The following is a 20467-nucleotide window of genomic DNA, read 5'->3' on the forward strand; positions in this document are numbered from 1 at the left end:
AGCAGAAAATGGATAGAGATCTTTTCTTCAAGGAATATGATCAGATTAACAGTTAATCATAATATTTAGGCATTCCTAACTTCACAAATTAGTGTTTAAGTTGCAGAATACCAAAGAGAAGATAAATATCATCCAAGGACTTTGCATCTATTTCTGAGGAAAGAGAGTGGTTTACAGTTGTATGTAAGATAGCTCTATAACATGAGGTAGAAATAGGACCTTTTAATTGTCTTTAGTTAGAAATTAAGTATAATTTATGCTGAGTACGATGGCTCATGCCTGAAATCCCAGTGGCTCCACAGGCTGAGGCAGGAGAATTGCAGGTTCGAAGCTGCCTCCGCAATTTAGCAAGACTATGAGCAACCTAGTGAGACTCTGTCTCAAAATTTTAAAAAATTGAAAAAAGTTCTGGGGATGTGGCTCAGTAGTTAAGTGCTCCTAGGTTCAATCTCTGGTAACAACAACAAAAAAGGTATAAGCAATTTATGTTGCTTCTTGGTTTTGGTACTGGAGATTGAACCCAGGGCCCTTTACTACTGAGCTACATCACCAGTTCTTCTTACTTTTTATTTTGAAAGAGTTCCCTATCTCTTGTTTTATTTCATTTGACTTCTAATATGTCCTAGCCTCAACTTTAGAAAAGTCCACACCTGAAAACATGAATAAGCACAGAAAAGAAAGTGGCAAGAAAAGTCTGCTTTTTCTCTAGACAAAAGACCAAGAAAGGGGCAGCACAGAAGGGCAAAACCATTTTGACCATTCTTGCCCTATTTCAGACATACAGGAAAAAAAGAGGCTCCCCACCACCACACCACCATCAGGCACTGTGGGGCAGAATTGTTGCAATCATGTTGCATCTGTGGAGAACATGAGTGGAGCTGTCTTCCACCTCCACGCTGGAAAAACAAGAGAGAACCAATTCCAGCACAACCATACTCAAGAGACAATTATGGTGAGGAGGGAGCTAGAGAAATGAACTTTTAAAATCTGTGTACTAAATCCTCCTTCAGAGAAAGGAATGGCAGGGATGACTAGATGGAAAATAGGGGACTTTTACTGCAGTGAAATTATTCTGTAAGATACTACAATGGTGGGTATATGTAATTATACACTAGTCCAAACTGGTAGAATGTAGAACAAAAATAATAAAATCTGACATATACTGTGGCCTTTAGTTAGTAATCATCTATCAACACTGGATGACTAATGGAAAAAAAAATCTACCATATGAGCTGGGTGCAGTGGCCCAGGAGACTGAGGCAGGAGAATCATAAGTTCAAAGCCAGCCTTAGCAACTTAGTGAGGCCCCAAGCAATTTAGGTTTGACCCTGTCTCAGAATAAAAAATAAAAAAGGGCTGGGAATGTTGCTCAGTGGTTGAACCCCTCTGGGTTCAATCCCCTGTACCTATCCTCCCTCCAAAAAATCTACTACACAAATGCAAAGAAGGGATATAGGGGTATGGAACAGAAGTGAGGTTATATATGGGAACTCTCTGTACTTTTCAATTTTTCCATACACCTAAAACTGCTTTTTTAAAAATCTATTAATTTTCAAAAAATGGATGAAGATATAGCATTCAAACACTAATCTAAGATGAGCTGACATAGTTATATTATTATGTGACATTCTTCAGAGCAAGGAATATTATCAAGGACAAAGAAACAATACATAATGATAAAAGGGTCAATTAGGGGCTGGGGATGTGGCTCAAGCGGTAGCGCGCTCACCTGGCGTGCATGCGGCCTGGGTTCGATCCTCAGCACCACATACAAACAAAGATGTTGTGTCTGCAGAACACTACAAAATAAATATTAAAAAATTCTCTCTCTCTCTCTCTCTCTAATCTCTCCCTCTCTCTTTAAAAAAAAGGGGGTCAATTCACTAAGAAGACTTAAAAATTCCAAATTTGTATGCATGAAAGAACAGAGTTACAAAACATGTGAAGCAAAACCTGACAGAATTAAAAAAAGAAACAAACCAACAATTGTGGTTGGGAGTTCAATAATTCTTTTTTTAGTAATGGACAGAACCACTAGACAGAAAATCTGTAAGGATACAGGAGAAATGAACACCATCAACCAATAAGATCTAACCCACAGCAGGCTATACGTTCTTTTCAAGTGCTCATGGAACATCTACCAACATAGACAACATGCTGGCTCATAAAACAAATCTTCGTAATTTGAAAAGAAGACATTTCAGGGCTGAGCTATAGCTTAGTGATGAGGCATTTGTCTTGCATGCACAAGGCATTGTGTCCGATTCCTAGTATTGCAAAAAAAAAAAAGAAAAGAAAGAAAGAAAAGAAGGTGTTTCAGTATTAATATCACAGGCATTAAAAGAAGAAGAGGTGGGCTGGGGATGTGGCTCAAGCAGTAACACAGTCGCCTGGCACACGCGGGGTGCTGGGTTCGATCCTCAGCACCACATAAAAATAAAATAAAGATGTTGTGTCCACTGAAAACTAAAAAATAAATATTAAAAAAAAATTCTCTCTCTCTCTCTCTCTCTCTCTCTCAGAAGAAGAAGAAGGAGGAGGAGGAGGAGGAGGAGAAGGAGGAAGAAGGAAGAAGAAGAAATGATAAATAATTTTTGTGCTGGGCATGGTGGCACAAACCTATAGGACTGGCTACTGTGGAGGCTGAAGGAGGTTAACAAGTTTAAGCCAGCCTGGACAATTTAAAGAAATCCTGTCTCAAAAAGAAAGAAAGCTGGGGCTGGGGTTGTGGCTCAGTGGTAGAGCGCGTGCCTATCATGTGTGAGGCCCTGGGTTCGATCCTCAGCACCACATATAAATAAACATATTGGGTGCAACTACAATAAAAAATTAATAAATATGAAAGAAAGAAAGGAAGGAAGGAAGGAAGGAAGGAAGGAAGGAAGGAAGATCAGTGGTAGAGCATCCCTGGTCCAATCTCCAGCGCTCTAAAAAAACAACAACAAAAACAGAAATCTCTCATACAGAAATCCAACAACTTAAACAAAATAGACTAATTCTTTGAAAATCACAACTTCCAAAATCCAAAATTCCTATGACTTTTAAAAGAAATGCTTCAACTCCTGTAAAATAAGTCATCAGGCCCAGATGGCTTTACTGGCAAATTCTACCCAACTCTACATAATCTCTTCCAAAAAACAGAAGGGAACATTTCCCAGTTATTATTTTTTTAAAAACAGACTATTCTGATAACAAAATCAAACAGTAAACTACGGACCAATTTCCCTCTTGAAACAGACACAAAAATCCTCAGCACATTACCAAAGGAAATACTAGAATAGGTAAAAAGACAACAGAGTATGCCAAGTGGGATTTATCTCAAGAATGCAAAACTGATTCAATTAAAAAAAAAAAAAAAATCAAGGGGCTGAGGTTGTGGCTCAGCGGTAGAGCGCTCACCTAGCACGTGCGAGGCCCTAGGTTCAATCCTCAGCACCACATAAAAACAAATAAACAAAATAAAGGTTAAAAAAAATCTCTTAAAAAAAATCAGTACAAACAAATAAAGAAAAAGCCCTATATAATCATATCAATCTATGCAAAAAGGCATTTGGTACACTGGGGCTGGGGATGTGGCTCAGTTGTAGAGCGCTCACCTGGCATGTGTGAGGCCCTGGGTTTGATCCTCAGCACCACATAAAAATAAATAAATAAAAAGCCTGGCTGCCCTTTAAAAAAAAAGAAAGAAAGAAAGGCATTTGGTACAAACACCCATTCACCAAAAAAAAGTATTATAAAATCTCAAAATACTCAGTAAAGTAGAAATAGAAGAAAAAATAAATCTTCTTCTACCTGACAAAAGGCATCTACAAAAACCCCCAAAATCTAAATATTTCACCCTTAAAATTGTGAACATGACCAGGATGTTCATTTTTACCACTCCTATTTGATAGAGTACCAGAAGTCCTCACCAGTACAATATGGCAAGATAAGGGAATAAAGTTTCTACAGATTACAAGTATTTTCATGTTCTAGCAATGACCAATCGAAAACAAATCTTAAGAACACAATATCATTTATAATCACTCCCCAAAATAGGAATACATAGGTATAAATATAATAAAACACAGTAACAAATAAAATTAGACCTAAGTAAGTAGAAGGATATATTATGTTCACATTTTAACTATCTCAACATTATATAGATATCAGTTCTCCCCAGAATGATGTTTAGATTTAAAATACAATTGATGTTTATTCAGACACAAATTAATTCTAAAATTTATATGGAAAAACAAAGGGATTAGAGTAGCTAAAATGATACTAAAAAGTAGCAAAATTGGGGCGAGACGTGGTGGTGCACACCTGTAATCCCAGCGGCTTGGAAGGTTGAGGTAGGAGAATAGGATCACAAGTTGAAAGACAGCCTAAGGAAAAGCAAGGTGATAAGCAAGTGAGACCCTGTCTCTAAATAAAATGCAAAATAGGGCTATGGGTGGGCCTTTTCAATAAATGGGGCTGGAACAAGTGGACTTCCATAGACAAAGTAAGAATCTTAACAAAAGTCTTATAAATTGTATAAAAATTAACTCAAATTGACCTAAATATAAAACAGAATTATACATTTGTAAACAATATATAAAACTTTAAAAAGCTTTGAGAAAACATAAGGAAAAATCTTTGTGACCCAGGGTTAGACAGTTTTTAGACATCACAATAAACCAAGACCCACATAAACTCATAAATTTACAAATTAAACTTTTATCACTTTTAAAAATCAGGTATGTAAAAAAGATTTTAAGAGAATGAAAAGACATGACACAGATTGGGAGGAAATATTAGCAAAACATGTTTAATGATGAACTTTTACCAATAAAGCATAAATAGGTAGGGTTGTAAATTAGTATAGCCATTATGGAAAACAGTGTGAAGTTTCTTCAAAAAACTGAAAATGCTGGTTGGGCACAGTGTAATCCCAGGAGCTCAGGAGGCTGAAGCAGGAGGATTTTGAGTTCAAAGCCAGCCTCAGCAAAAGGGAGGTGTTAAGCAACTCAGTGAGACACTGTATCTAAATAAAATATAAAACAGGGCTGGGGATGTGGCTTAGCGGTCAAGTGTTCCTGAGTTCAATCCCTGGTACCTCCCCCGCCATATACACACACACAAAAACTGAAAATGTAACTCACACCCAGTGTTATCCAAAGTAAGCTAATCATCAGAATCACAGGGTAGGAGAGAAAAAAGCTTCAGTTAGAGTCTTGGGTCTCCAGTCTGAAGATTATGGTTTCAGGTTTCTTAGATGGGGACTTCAGAGTCTGTATTTTCTATAGCACTGAACTAGTCCAGCCTTCTTCTGAGTTCTAATTCAACTTACATCCCTCCTATCCCACTCTCAGGAGTCTGCTCATGGTTTCACATTAAATAAATTATATATTTCAAAATATTTGGCCTGAAAAGGAAGCCTTTCATAATTTGGTCCCTCTTATGGGCTGAACTACAGGTAGACAGCCTAACAAAAAAGTCCAGATTGGCCTAGAACTCAGTATATGACTAGACCACACTTGAGCTACAGTGGATGGTGTGGACAAGTCTTAAAAGACTAGGTTGTATGATCGTGAACTTGGGGGAAAGTAAGATCCTAATAGGCAAACAGACAAAAACAAAAGAAAATTAGAAACTCCAGGGGTAAAAATTGTATGAGAAAGTTATAGTCAAATATGAAATATATAGTATGACTAAAAGCAACTGACAGTTTCAAAGAGAATTCACTTTTTAACTTTCTCCTTTCAGTAGCCAAGGGTTCAAATATTAAACCTAACAAAGAAAGAAATATAAACCCAGAAAACACTGCTTGGCCTCACAATATTAGCTAACTACAATGTGAATACTGCTTAACAGCTTTCAATTTTGAGAGAACTCACGGACAGAGCACGAAAGGTTTGTCTGTGTTCAGAGGACAGGATGAAGAGGTTAACAATTTTATCAGGGTAAGTGGAAAAGTGTACGTGAAAGGTACTAATAAACAGCAGAAGAACAAAAAATTATGCAAAATCAAATGGATGGATAATGTGAGGTAAAACCTCATCTTTCATAATAGACAAAACTGTGTCAAAAGTTAAATCACCATCTTCCATACTGAAGAGGCAAAACTGTTAAGCTAATTTTTCAAAAAGGTTTACACACACACACACACACAAAAAAAAAAGCATAAACACATAATGTAGCATTACAAAGGCCATTAAAAAGTAATAATACTGAGAAGAATATAAAATGCTAAGGCACTGTGGAAAACAGCACAGTGGTCCCTCCCAAAACTGCTGGATCAGAGAATTGCCATACGATCCAGCAATTCCATTTCTAAATATATATTCAGAAGGACTGAAATGGAGACTTGCACAGATGTTTGTACACCCATGTTCAGAAAAGCATTAGTCACAAGAGCCAAAAGGTGGAAGCAACCCAAATGTCCATCAATAGATGAACAGATAAAGAAAATGTGATATATGCCATATAAAAATATTCAACCTTAAAAATCAATGAAATTCTTACACATGCTACAACATAGATAACCCTTAAAAACACTATGCTGCCAAGTACAGTGGTGCACACCTGTAATCCCAGTGGCTAAGGCAGGAAAATCACAAGTTTGAGGTCAGTCTCAGCAACTTGGCAAGCCCGTCTCAAAATTTAAAAAATTAAATTAAATTTTAAAAAAATCCGGTTGTATTTCAGTAGTTCAATCCCCAGTATGAAAGAGAGAGAGAGAGAGAGTACAATTTTTTTCTGTGAAGAGAGAGCGAGCACGCATTCGATATGGTAAGCGGTATAAGTCAGACAAAAGGACAGATATTCTGTGACTATGTTTGTTGTTGTTGTTTTTTAATATTTATTTTTTGTTGTAGTTGGATACAATATCTTTAATTAATTTATTTATTTTTATGTGGTGCTGAGGCTCAAACCCAGGGCTTCGCCCATGCTAGGCGAGCACTCTACCTCTGAGCCACAACTCCAGCCCCTGTGACTACGTTTATATGAGGTACCCAGAGTATTCAAAACTTATAAGGATAGGAAATAGACTAGTCGTTGCCAGAGACTGGGGGACATGAGGAATCAGGAGTTGTAGTTTAATGGGTAGAGAATTTCAGTTGGGGAAATGAATGGATGGTGGTAAATGGCTTCACAACAATGTGAATGTACTTAATTCCAGTAAATAGTACACTTAAAATTTAATACTTAAAATGATAAATTTTATGATAGTATATTCTATTACAAGAAAATAAAAAATAAATATGCAAATGTATACATTAACATAGAAAATGCTTTCAGTGCAGCAGGGGCTCCCTCATATATATCTCCTTCCACTCTGAACCTCTGGCCAGAGGAGCCATTAACCTGACTTCTATAGTTTAGTTTTACCTGATAAATGAACTACATCTATTTGTATTTGTATGTTTCTGACTTCTTTCACTCAACATTAGGTCTATGAGATTCAAACATATTATATATTGTTAGTTTTACTCCTTTCAATAGCTAAGTAGAATTCTACTGTATAAACAGATTACAATTTATGATCTATTTATGTTTTGGGACATTTATTTCCATTGTTTTCAGCTATTACAAATAAAGCTGCAGTTGAATATTTATATATCTTTGTGTGGACATGTTTTCATTTCTCAAGGGCAAATACCTGGGAGTAGAATTCCTGGGTTACTGCATTCATGTATCTTACTATATTAACTTTAGTGAATATTGCCAAACAGTTCTCCAAAGCTGTAGTAATGGTTGACACGCCCAGTAAAACCTGGAGTTCAGCTGTTATCTACCCATAGAAGCTTTAGTTCAATAAGGGCAGGACAGCAGGATATTTATTTTGGTCTTTTTTTTCTTTTTTAAGGTCGTGATTCTGATACATGGCCACATTGAGAACATCATCTTGAAGGATTACAATTATGCTTTTAATCATGAAAAAATAAGCTACTTTTACAGCTTGAAAACAAAACAGAGTGGGAAAGAGCCTGGTTTTAAGCCTTTTTTTGTGAGGACATTAACTTGGCTGACAAGGCCTTCCCACAGTTTTGGTTTTATTTTTCTTACCTTAGTTATTTGAACTGCATCATCCATCACCGCTCATTGGAATTCCATAAATACCCTTTTTAAAGTTGTGCTACCTGCAACCAAATTGAAAAACAAACAAACAAAAACTTTAGAAATATAAAATGGCCTCTAAGCAACCTAGCAAGACCCTGTCACCAAATAAAAATTTTAAAAAGGGGCCGGGATGTTGCTCAGTGGTTAAGTGCCTCTGGGTTCAATCCCTGGTACTGGCAGCAGGTGGGAGGGAGATATAAAATAGCCCTATTAGACACCATGGATTATTCCAGGGAAAGGTGTAAACTCTTACAAGATGTCCCACAGAAGTGTTCTTAAAATTCTAGAAGCCACAGAACAAAGCTCCATCTTAAATAGTTCATATCACTGAAGAGCTCATGAGAATAGGCCTTTCCATGGGAACAGGATGGGACATCATTATCATTCCCTTTTCTCAAAACTTAGGACAATGTCATTACAGCATCATTTATGTACCATGTACCATTAGCTACTCCACCCCACCTCCCACCCCAACCCAGGAGGGGACTTCTGGCAATGTCTCAAGTTAGTTTTGATTGTCATAACTGAAGGCAGGGGGTTGTGCTCTGATATCTAGAGGTCTATGCTACTAAACATCTTACAAATTACAGGACAGCCCTCTGTAACAATGAATTTTCTAGCCTCCAAATGTAAATAGGCTGAAAAACTCTGCACTGAATAAAGACCCACTTTCAGGTCTGAGCTCTTGTGGGGAGTCATTCTCACAAGCTCTGCAATTTATTTAGCTCAATGATCCAAGACATATCTATTATCCATTATAAGCCTTAGGTTTTTTGTTTTCTTGAAGTTTGAATAACATGTTCTTTCCTAATTAATGAGACAGTAAAATAACTAATATTCTAATAAAACCCAATATTTGAGCATATGCAATGGGTCATAGCCCAAGTGTTTTTATATGTTCTACCTCCTTTAATCCTCAAAACAGCCCTATAAGAAATAAATTATTATTACCCCCAGTATTCAGATGAATAAGTTGATATACCAAGACTTGCCCAAGATCACAAAGTGGAAAACGGAAGACAGAAAATTTGAGTCCAATCAATCTGATTTCCAGAGCCCTCATTTATTCATTAACTTCTCCCATCTTTTTGGATGCAGGATTGAGTTAAGACATCCTTCAATTCAAAGCCCACTAAACACCATATGAGACCACAGATCAGAAATGCAGATGTCATTTTCAGCTATGAATTAGCCAAGAATAAGAAAACAAAATTCAAGGCTACTGAGGGCCTAATGCTATAGGTCATAATGCTCATATCCTGTACTAACACTGTATGTAACAACCCTTTTCAACATGAAAGGTCTTAAGAATGATCTATTTTGTTTCTAAAACTGTTCTGATTATTTTAAATCTTAAATACCTTGTAAAAAGCCTTATATAAAGATCTCACCACTGTTATTTTTACTAATATGAAAAATTTAGCAACCTACAGAAGATATATATATATATATATATATATATATATATATATATCAAATACATGTTGAGATATTATAAACTTTTAAAATGCATGCACAATAACCACAGAATAATTAATCCACATGTTAAAGAGAAAAGGCCAGACACAAAATTTTATTTCATGGCAGACACAGATACATCAAGCAAATCCCTCTTCAAGAAAGGGCATGCTGTCCAGCTGCATAGATGTGGTTAGCTGACAACTTCCTTCTGTTAGTTTCTTTAGACTCTGCCTCAGCTTTTAGCAGTCCTCAAGAATGCCCAATGATCGGGCAATGTGGTGGTACAAGCAACCATCCATTCCAGCCCAGTGGCCTTTCTCTATCAGGCAATCTGGACAGGCAGAGACTTGTAAGGTGTGAATTACAGTTTGATGTTTCTCAGCACCCAAACCTGCTACCTTCCCTCCACCTCAGTGTGCTTCCCAGGGAACTCCACTGGCACATAATTTTCTTTCTTTTTTTTTTATTTAGGGTTTGAACCCCGTGGCACTTTACCACTGAGTTACATCCCCAGCCCATTAAATTTTGACAGGGTCTTGTTAAATTGCTTAAGGACTCCTAATTTGCTGAGGCTGGCTTCAAACTTGCACTCCTGCCTCAGCCTCCAGATTGCTGGAATTACAGGCATGTGCCACCATGCCCAGCTTTAGCACATCAATTAATAATGTGTAAGTGAAAGCTGGGGTTGTGGCTCAGTGGTAGAGCGCTCTCCTGGTATGCATGAGGTTCAACCCTCAGCACCACATAAAAATAAAATAAAGATATTGTATTCACCTAAAACTTTTATATATATATATGAAAAAAGGAACCTGCACATGGATGGAGAAACAATACTGCCCCTGGGGAGAGAGGAACTCCCAATAAAAAACCAAAATATTACCAATTCAAGTTAGAATTCGGTACTAAGTTTTCCATAATGACCATCTTCTACTTACACATTAAAAAAAAAAAAATGAAAGTAAGAGTTTAAACTAGATTTTTCTCTACAGAAATGTTCTAATGGCAAGCTAAATTGGTATACTTTGTATACAATGTCCACAAATTCACAGAAGAATGAATATAACCAATCTGCTGATGTTCTTCAAAAAAAGCAAATGCCCAGGTACTAATACAACTATGGGCTTCACAGACATTTCCTCATTTGTTTAATTAGAAGTTGTACTAGTTTAAATTAAAGGCTTTTAGAAAAGACCATGCAGCCCATTCAGTTAATGCTCCTGTTTTCACAGATGAGACCAATGCCCCAGAGTGACTGACTGGGTCAGCAAAGAACAGTTGTTAGCTATGTTTCTCACTGCCTGGGTCCATTTCTCTTTTCAGATACACTGGTGATCTATCCAAATGCAGAAAGAACATTAAGTATATAATTCCAAAGAGGCTATAATATTAAGATTATTCCAAAAATTAATCAAAATCTAGCTCCTTCATTCTATGAAAACTGAATGGTAGCATCAAGTACTCCCTGTTCCTTGAATGCTGACTCCCTGAGTACGTAAAGTTGTATCAAACTAACAGACTTCTCTTTTGAACAAACTATACCCCTAATTCTTCCCCAGTCCAGCTATTACTTTCTCCCACTTTCTTTTCCCTTCACTCTTTTCAATAGTTTATACTTAAGTGCCTTTCTACCTCCACCTCAAACTGCTGCCCTTTGACACACATCCTCACTTGGCTTCTACAAAAACTACTCTTGACTGAGTCAAACAATGATCTGCAAAAGAGATTCTTAACTTTCCCAAACTTTAGGATTTGACCACTCCCATCAGTACTCCATCAGCAACTTTTCTTCTCTGCAAAAGTACCTAGAACTGCTCTTAAATGTTAAGTGTTTCCTAGATTTCCATCTTCAACCTTCTCTATTCCAATAGTTCTCAAAGCTGACTGCACAACAGAAGTGGCAGGAAACTTAAAAAAAAAAAAAAAAATTCTGGTGCCCAAGTCACACACTTCTTCCCTGGGGTCAGGTACATTATGATCTTGGTGTAGGGGTCCACTGACAATGTCGGTTCCACTTTGTTTTCAGGTGCCCCAGGTGATTCCAATGTGTAGCCAGGATGAGAATCACTTTTCCTTCCAGGCTTAATTTCATCCCTTCTTCTCACATCTATCTCTAGTCTCAAGCTCTTTAGACTCAGATACATGCCCTTGCCTTCTACACCTGCATCTCTCTGATTCAAATGATCAACACTTATAGAAATGTTTTTCTCCTACATCTCTTCCTCCTTAACTGCTTATCTCAGTGAATAAAATGCAATCTAGTCAAGGAGTCAGCAAACCTTTTCTGTAACATAGGAAACTTTTGGCTTTGCAGGTCACACAGCCTGTTATGATCACTCAGCACAAAAGCAGCCATAAGACAATATGTAAAATTTCAGCATTGTTGTATTCCAGTAAAACCATTTAGGAACACTGAAATGTGAATTTTATATAATCTCCACAGCACAAAATATCACTCTTCTTTTGATGTTTTCCTCAACCATTTAAAGATGTAAAAACAACACTTGAGTTTGTGGGCTATGCAAAACTAGCAACAACAACAACAGCAACAACAACAACAACAAAAAAAAACAAACAAACCAGAAAAACAACAACAAAAACCTAGCTGCTGCTAGGTCCTAGTTTGCCAACCCTGGTCTACATCTGTCTAAACCAGAACTCCAGTTGTCTCAATTACTTTCCTTCCCTTAGCTACCAAAGTCAATCATTGCTTACAGCAAAGTACTTTTAGAAAAAACCAACAATACATGGCACAAACTGCTTTAATAGTTTACAGTGTCTCCCACCTAACAGAGCCCTAAGGAAAAGGTCTACACCTTAATATTCACAGAGCCTACTAGAATATCAAGATCACTATAAGAGGGCTGGGGTTGTGACTCAGTGGTAGAGTGCTCGCCTAGCACGTGTAAGGCACTGGGTTCGATCCTCAGCACCACATAAAAATAAAATTGTGTCCACCTACAACTAAAAAATAAATATTAAAAAAAAAAAGAACACTATAAGCAAAAGGGTCTTTAAGTGTTTCCCTGGTTCAAAACACACAGAATCCCACCACCAAGAAAGGGAGTCCCATACACTACTAATTTGGATCTTTCTTTATGCTAAGACAGGTTTCCTTTTTTAGTTTATTGTTGAAATTGATAAAAAGGTTTAAAAGGAGAAGAGACAAAAATACATTTAAAAATGTATTAAATAAAAGCTGAGACAAAGATGGAGCTGCCATTTAAAAATTTAAACACGAGTAATAATGGTCACTACTATTCAATGCTTTAATAACTGCTTAATTTCTACCTTCTGGGTGCTGCTACTTCTTGGATCTCTGGACACTTGGTCAAATCTTAAAAGATGCAATGCAGTGTGAAATTAACCGGAACACATCAAAAGTAGCTCACTGAAGATCAGAAAAATAATAACTATAATTTATTAAGTACTTATGTGTCAGGCATCGTCAAACTACACAAAGTACATTATTTAACCTTGTTTTTGAAACAGCACAAGATTAGATACTTCACTATGCAGACCTTACAGATGAAGAAACTGTGGCACACAATAGTTAACTGGTCCACAAACAACTAGCAGGTGATAAGACTGAATCAAATCCACATGTTAAAAACTCCAAAATCTATGCTCTCATTCACTGGCTGAATAAAGGCTATAACCCATGGGTGTCAGGAGCCACACAAGGAAAAGAGCTTTCTCCAAAAGGAACCTGAATGGAAAGTTTCAAAAGTCCTCTTTGAAAGTATCATAACTGTCACATTATTACAATTTCCAAAGCACACAGTTAATGAGGCTTTCCAATAACAGTTTGACTAAAGAATGAAACAAATGGGGAAAGCCAGTTTGTTGACATGGTAGAGCTTCCTACCTCAGAGATGAAAAAAAAAAAAAAAAAACAGACAAAATGACTTTGTGGTAAATTAGAGACACAGCTATGGTTCCATTTCCTACTGTTAAAAAACTCCGTTTGACAAGAAGCCCTAGGCTTACTATAGCAATTACTGGTCTGGCTATTCAACAAATTTCTGCATTTTTGCTTCCTCAGGAAGCAGACAGGAAAATCAGGCTCTTGATCTATTTTTTAAAGACAAGTTATTATTTTAAAATAGAATTTAATAAATGAATAGGTAAGAAGTAATTTTATACTTTGGCCGACACCCAGTATTTCTGTATATTAAACTCAATCTTTAAAAAGCACATGGCATTATGTTTTTTAAATCTAGTAACACTGCAGCCTAGAAAGTCTATTAAAACTCTTCAGTTACTAAAATCTAGAAATGCTGGATCAATGCTAATATACTCTGAAAACCACCAGCAGCACAAAACAAAAAGTTAATCAAAAGCCAGAGCTAGAAGTATAAGCTCATCTCTATTGTCCAGCAGCATTAGTTAGGACATTTGAATAATCAAGGGAAGAAGAGGAGGAGGAGGAGGAAAGAAGACAGAAAGCAGGAGAAAAGTTGAAAAGGCTCCTGAGAAACATGGTGATTTTGACCCAAGACCCCTCAAAGGCCTGTGCTCTCAATGAAAATAGATTAGAAAAAATCCGCCTGTAAGAACCAGGACATCAGAAAGCTTGTCTGCCTCAGTTTGAACTGTGGGTAAGAGAAGAAAAATGTTTTTCTTGAGAATCTAAAAACCAGAGATTTTTTTTTTTTTTATGAATTTGAGGACTAAATTTACTCTATCATATAATTCAGAAACCTCCAGAGGGAAATTAGCAAAATTGGTCCATGCTTGTAATGCTCCTGGACATCTTGTAATACAAATATGGAAAGACAATCTCTCAAACACAAAATGCACAGAATCCAAAAAAATCAAAGTCTCATAAAGACTACAAAATAAGTATGATTAACAATGATTAGGGGTGCGGTTGTAACTTGTGGTAGAGCGCTTGCCTCACATGTGTGAGGCCCTGGGTTCAATCCTCCACATCACATAAAAATAAATAAATAAAAATATATTGTGTCTATCTACAACTAAAAAATTATATTAAAAATGATTAAAGAGACAAAAACATCAACACCATAAGGAATAAAATATTTTTAAAAAAGAAGAAAAACAGCAAAACAACCAAATAGAACTTCAAAATAAAACTTAAAATATAAATATATATATATATCCTAAATTATAAAACTCCATAGATGAGTTAACCACTAGAAAAGACACAGCTGAAGAAAGAATTAATAAACTGGAAAATATGTCTAAAGAACTTATTAAAAATGCTACACAGAGAAAGAAATGTCCTGAGCTAGAAAATAACTTAAGGCTAAAACATAAATACCTGAGTTCAAAATGCAAGGACACTTTGTGTTCTCTGACCCTAAAATTCAAATAATCTAAATAAACTCCTCTTAGCAAATTATGAATTATAAGACAGTTTGTTGAACTGAAAAAAAAAGTCAACTATGAAAAATTTAAAGCAACATCATATTTAGTGGTGAAATATTAAATCCCACTCCTAAAATCAGAAAAAAGGTGAGAAAAAAATTTTAAAAAGAGACATATAAAGCTAGAAAAAGAAGTATTAAAACTATCTTTATTAGAGAATACGATTTTGTACTCAGAAAAATGTTAAAAAATCTATAGCTGGGCAGGATGGCACATGTCTATAATCCCAACTACTCAGAAAGCTGAAGTAGAAGGACCACAAGCTCAAGGCCAGCCTAGGCAACTCAGTGAGAGCCTGCCTCTAAATAAAATAAAATAATGGCTAAAGATAATAGCTCAGTGGTCCAGTGCTTGTCTAACATGTACAAAGTCCTAGATTTAATATATTTTTTCTTTTTATGCATAAGAAAAAATCTTCACAAGCTTGAGATAGTGTATTAATTTTATATGATTGCATAACAAATCACCCTAAGTGTAGAAGTCATAATTCTAAGACCAGCAGGGCTGTATTCTCTGCTTAGGGTCTCATAAGGATTAATTAAAGATGTCTGCCAGATTTTGTTCATATCACCATTTGGGAAACTCTTCTAAGTTCACATGATTGTGGTAGAATTCAGTTCCTTATAGTTGTAGGACAAAAGTCCCTATGTCTTTGCAACTTTTCAGCCAGGGGCCATTCTTGACATCTGAGCCACCTGCAATCCTCGACAAGTGGTCTCTTAAAACTTCCAAGTCAGCAAAGAAAAATCTTCCATTTGTCAAATTCTTCTTATGCTTCAAATTCTTTGACTTCTTCTAACTCTGACCTTTGAACCTATATTTAAAGGATTTATGTGATTAGGTCAGACCCCTCAACATAATCTTCCTTTCAATTAAATCAAAGTCAATTGTTTAGTAGATTATGTCAATGAAACTTCTTCTGTCAGGTAAAATTGCAGTAAAATTCTGTCATATTCACAGGTCCTACCAACACTTATAGAAATTATACAAGGGGCTGGCCTTGTGGTCACTTTAGCATTGTTCCTGCCAAAGACAGACAAAAACTTTGAATTAAAAAACACATAATACCATTAATACATGCAATAATTTGAACTTCATCAAAATTACAAACTTCTGCCAAATGCAGAGGTGAACATCTGTGATCCTAGCTATTCAGAAGGCTGAGGAAAAGGACCCCAGGTTCAAGCCAGCCTGGGCAATTTAGTGAGATCCTGTTTCAAAAAAAAGAAAGAAAAGAAAAAAGGACTGGGGATAGAGCTCAGTGGTAGAGCACTTGCCTACCACATACAAGGCACTGAATTCAATCCCTAGTACCTAGGGGGGTTAAAAAAAAAAAAAAAAAGAACAACAACCTTTTGCTCTTAGATACCATTAAAAAAAGAAGAAAGGAACAAAGAAAAGGAGCTGGGGAAGTAGCCCAGTGGTACAGTGCTTGTCTAGCTTGTACAAAACCCTAGATTTAATCCTCAGCACAACAACAACAACAAAAGGCTATACACAGGCTGGATTTGTAATTGTAATACATATACACGATTAATTAATTACATCCCTAATATGTATTACATCCCTAATATATAAATAACCCTTAAGACTCAAGCAACAAAAACAACTTAACAGCCAGGAGTAGTGACACACACCAGCAATTTGGGAGACAGATCTCAAATTCAATGCCAGCAACTAAGTGGGGCCGTAAGTAAGTAACTGAGTGAGACCCTGTCTCAAAATAAAAATGGCGAGGGGAGATAGAGCTCAGCACCCCTGGGTTAAATCTCTGATACCAAAACCAAAACAAACAAACAAACAAACAAACAATCAAAAACTCAACAAGAATGAGCAAATTGAAAGAGACACTAAAAAAAAGCAAACACAGAAATGCAGTGCGCAATAAACAGCATTACTCTTAAGAAAATGCAAATCAGGGATGGGGGTGTGGCTCAGTGGTAAAACCCTTGCCTAGCACATGCAAAGCCCTGGGTCTGCTCCCCAGTACTGGGCAAAAAAAGGAAAAAAAAATGCAAATTAAAACCAGAATGAGATAGCACTACACACTTTATAATAGCTAAAAACTAAAAGGCTGGCAATACCAAGTGTTGGCAAATATGTGGAAGAACTGGAACTCGTGTGTATATGTTAATGGAGATGAACACAGGGTCCCAGCACCAGGCATGTTAGGCAAGTGTTCTAATAGCACCAGGCATGTTAGGCAAGTGTTCTAATATCAAGCTACATTCACCTGGGAACACTTGCATGTTCCTGTTGAGAATGTAAATTACATATACACACATATCCAGTTTGTTTCTGAACTTTCTGTTCTGTTCCAATTATTTATTTGTTTATTCTAAAACAAATGCCAAATCTAACTTTCAAATATATTTTGCTATCTGGAGGATCCAGTGTTAAATATACTTCTCCCCTCTATTGCCTACCAACTATCCTTCTGTTTCAAAATTTCTCAAATTTTTCTACTGTTGGATGTATTCTTTTTTTCTGTACAAGGGACTGAAGCCAAGGGCACTTAACCACTGAGCCAAACTCCCCAGCCCCTTTTTTACAGTTTATTTAGAGACAGGGGCTCACTAAGTTGCTGAAGCTGGCTTTGAACTCATGATCCTCCTTCCTCCACCACAACTCAACGTGCTGGGACTACAGGCATGTACAACCATGCTCAGCTGGATATATTCTTCTAAAGGAACCGTTCAGGCAATTTGTCAAGTTCTCAAAAACGTTCACCCCTCCCCACCCAGGGCTTACAAATTAATGTGCATTAAATCTACAGAATGATTTGGAGAGAATTAACATCTATACAATACCTTTATAATATTTGTATTTTTAAAAATCTCTTATTAAAACTTTAGAATTTTCTTCATACGTCTTACATATTTTTTAATTAATTTGTGTTCTCTTCTGTCTCTATTAAGTTTTTTTTAAAATTTTTCTACTAGTGCTTAACAGAATGAATTAAGTTTTATAACAATAGGTCATCCTCTCTTCTTTGCTCTCCTTTATTCACACCCTCCAAAACAGGAAGTTTTTTAGGGAAAAGAATGGAATGTGTTTTATTCCCCTTTGTGATTTGAATACCTAGCATGTGCTAATCAATCAATCCTTACCAAATTGAAAAATTCCTTGCTAAGATATGGAAACCTAATACTGAATCTTTAAAAGGGAAACAGGATAAAAGAGAGCTTACTATTTGATGTACAGAAGAGCTTCCTAAATCTACTACCCTAGCTAACATTAAAAAATGTACCCATGTCAAACACACCTTCCTTCTTTTAAAGGTCTTTCATAAGTGAATTCAGTACAAACCTTGGAATTTATTTTTTAGCCTTTATAACCTCATTGATAATTCCACTTCTCATTTGTGAATGGCAGTCAACACTTGCTGAGTGCTCCCTAGAAATTAGGTGTGTTTTTACATAATGCAACTTGTACTCCATACCACAATCCAATGCTAATATTATATCCTATTTTATAGATGAGGAAACTGAGGCACAGAGATGTTAAGTAACTTGCCCAAGGTTACATTCTAAACAAGTTAACAGAGATGAGATTTGAACGTAAGCATTCCAGCTTTAGAATCCACAAAATAATTTTATATTCCATTTCATTAGTGGATCAGCTTTAACCAACCAGTTAAAAATCTTTATTGTGTTCAATAAAAGCTCAGCACATCTATAATGTGGCATTTTAAAAAAATAATATCCTCAAATTATAATTAGGAGTGTTTTTAAATATTAAAAAGGACTAAATATTTATTGTTCTAATATAGATCTTCCTATTTAGACAAACAACTTTAGTTAAATCATTAAAGTCTTACCTAGCAAGCTATTAACACTTGACTCATTTAAATCAATTCAACAACATTCCCAACCCCCCCCCCCAGTATGATTCGGAATCATTTGGCAGCAACCTTCCCAAAATGTATTATTAAAGAATCTCATGCTTTTAAAAAAAGGATCAGACCATGGCTGGCAGATGCCAAGAATGAGTTTACTGCCTTGTTTCCATGACTGCATCAATCTGAGCCCGGCTAAGAGAGAAGGCGTATCCTTGGAAACGAATTCATTGCTTCCCTCAACTAAGAAAGGGAATAGAAAATAAAGAAACTTCAGAATAATTTAACTTGTATTTAATGTGTCCACTGCTTATGATAATCATGGGCAAAAGTCCTGTCCCAATCAAAGTTGTGACAAAATTGTCTGTGCTTAGTGGAAAATCTCAAATTGACTATCCTATGACTGAGAGTATCCTACGATTCATATACACTATTTTGGTTTCTTTAAATGAATCACAATAGAAGCTGCACTAATAAGACTTTAATGAATAATGTCTAACTGGGGTAAATATTTAGTATCCCTCAATATCTTTGCTGTTCAACTGCATGCTAACAAACACCTGAATTTTTCATGTACATCCTTATTTGCTCTAAAGGGCCCTTTATTGCAGGTGTTGTATACTCTGAAATTTCAAAATGAAAGAGCTTTCCAAATACAATGTTACCATTCATTTTAATTACATTTCTTTTTTTTAAAAGAGAGAGTGAGAGAGTGAGAGAGAGAGAGAGAGAGAGAAAATTTTTTAATAGTTATTTTTTAGTTTTCGGAGGACACAACATCTTTTGTTTATATGTGGTGCTGAGGATTGAACCGGGGCCACACGCATGCCAGGTGAGCACGCTACCGCTTGAGCCACATCCCCAGCCCTTAATTACATTTCTAAGGCAAGAACTTACAATGAAGTGCAAATTAATTTTAATGAAATGAAGCACAACCTCTCAGGTTTTCTTAAACCAGGACTCATTCCACCCCTCCTTCCCTTCTCTGGAGCTATAAATATACTTCCTGCCATCAATAGCAATGGCTGAAGCAACCCTTCTTTTCAAAAGAACTAAAAATACATTATTGTACATATCCTCCCTTCTGCTACCCACCCACCATTCCAAGAGGAACTGACACAGGGAAATGCAGAGCTATGTAAAGTTCAGCTGAGAGCAGTGCAAAGACGGTAATTTTCCTTAAAAAAAAAAAAAAAAGTTAGCTAATTGAACAGCGTTTAAGTAGTGTTTAAGGATGTATTAATCAGCTACCATAGGGTAAGAGTAAATTTTTAAAATTTTGGAGAAACTTCCTGATCACAAGCTATATTTTACATTTTACTAACATTGGGGACTGGTGCTATTTAATTAAAGCATGGTAATGGAAATTTCTGCATATTGGAATCATGTGAAGTGAAGACTGAATTTAAAAAACAGCTCATGGAACTTCAGTAGTGTTCAACCAATACATTCAGTGGGACTGAGGACAAGAGGAGGGCTCTTATAGTCAGGAGACAGTTACCTACAGAGGGACAGAGTAAAAAGGATGAAAGCCAGATTTTTCAATGTCAGAAAAAGAGGTAACAAAAACAGAAAAAGACTTTTTAAAAAATCCCACAAGTTGGAAAAATCATTGCTTTCAATATTTATAGGGATATGGATAGACAAATGTTTTACAGGTGTTTAAAACAAGTTTTCTGAATAAAATATTAA

General features: G+C 36.2%; 1 protein-coding gene across 4 annotated transcripts in view; it reads right to left on the reverse strand.

The window, feature by feature from the left end:
- Ptpra (protein tyrosine phosphatase receptor type A) overlaps window positions 1–20467 on the reverse strand; it is a 120590-nt gene that overhangs the window by 70987 nt on the left and 29136 nt on the right. For 2 of the 4 annotated variants that reach the window (XM_076851619.2, XM_076851618.2), the window contains exon 2: window positions 8035–8108. The exons of 1 other annotated variant lie outside the window; for it this stretch is intronic. In XM_076851619.2, coding sequence (XP_076707734.2) covers window positions 8035–8061 — 27 coding nt within the window. In that variant the 5' untranslated portion in view covers window positions 8062–8108. Of the gene's footprint in view, window positions 1–4305; window positions 4368–8034; window positions 8109–20467 lie in introns of those variants that run through there. One more of the 4 variants, XM_076851620.2, reaches the window with a different exon arrangement.

Source organism: Callospermophilus lateralis, chromosome 3, assembly GCF_048772815.1.
Source record: "Callospermophilus lateralis isolate mCalLat2 chromosome 3, mCalLat2.hap1, whole genome shotgun sequence".
Taxonomy (NCBI): domain Eukaryota; kingdom Metazoa; phylum Chordata; class Mammalia; order Rodentia; family Sciuridae; genus Callospermophilus; species Callospermophilus lateralis.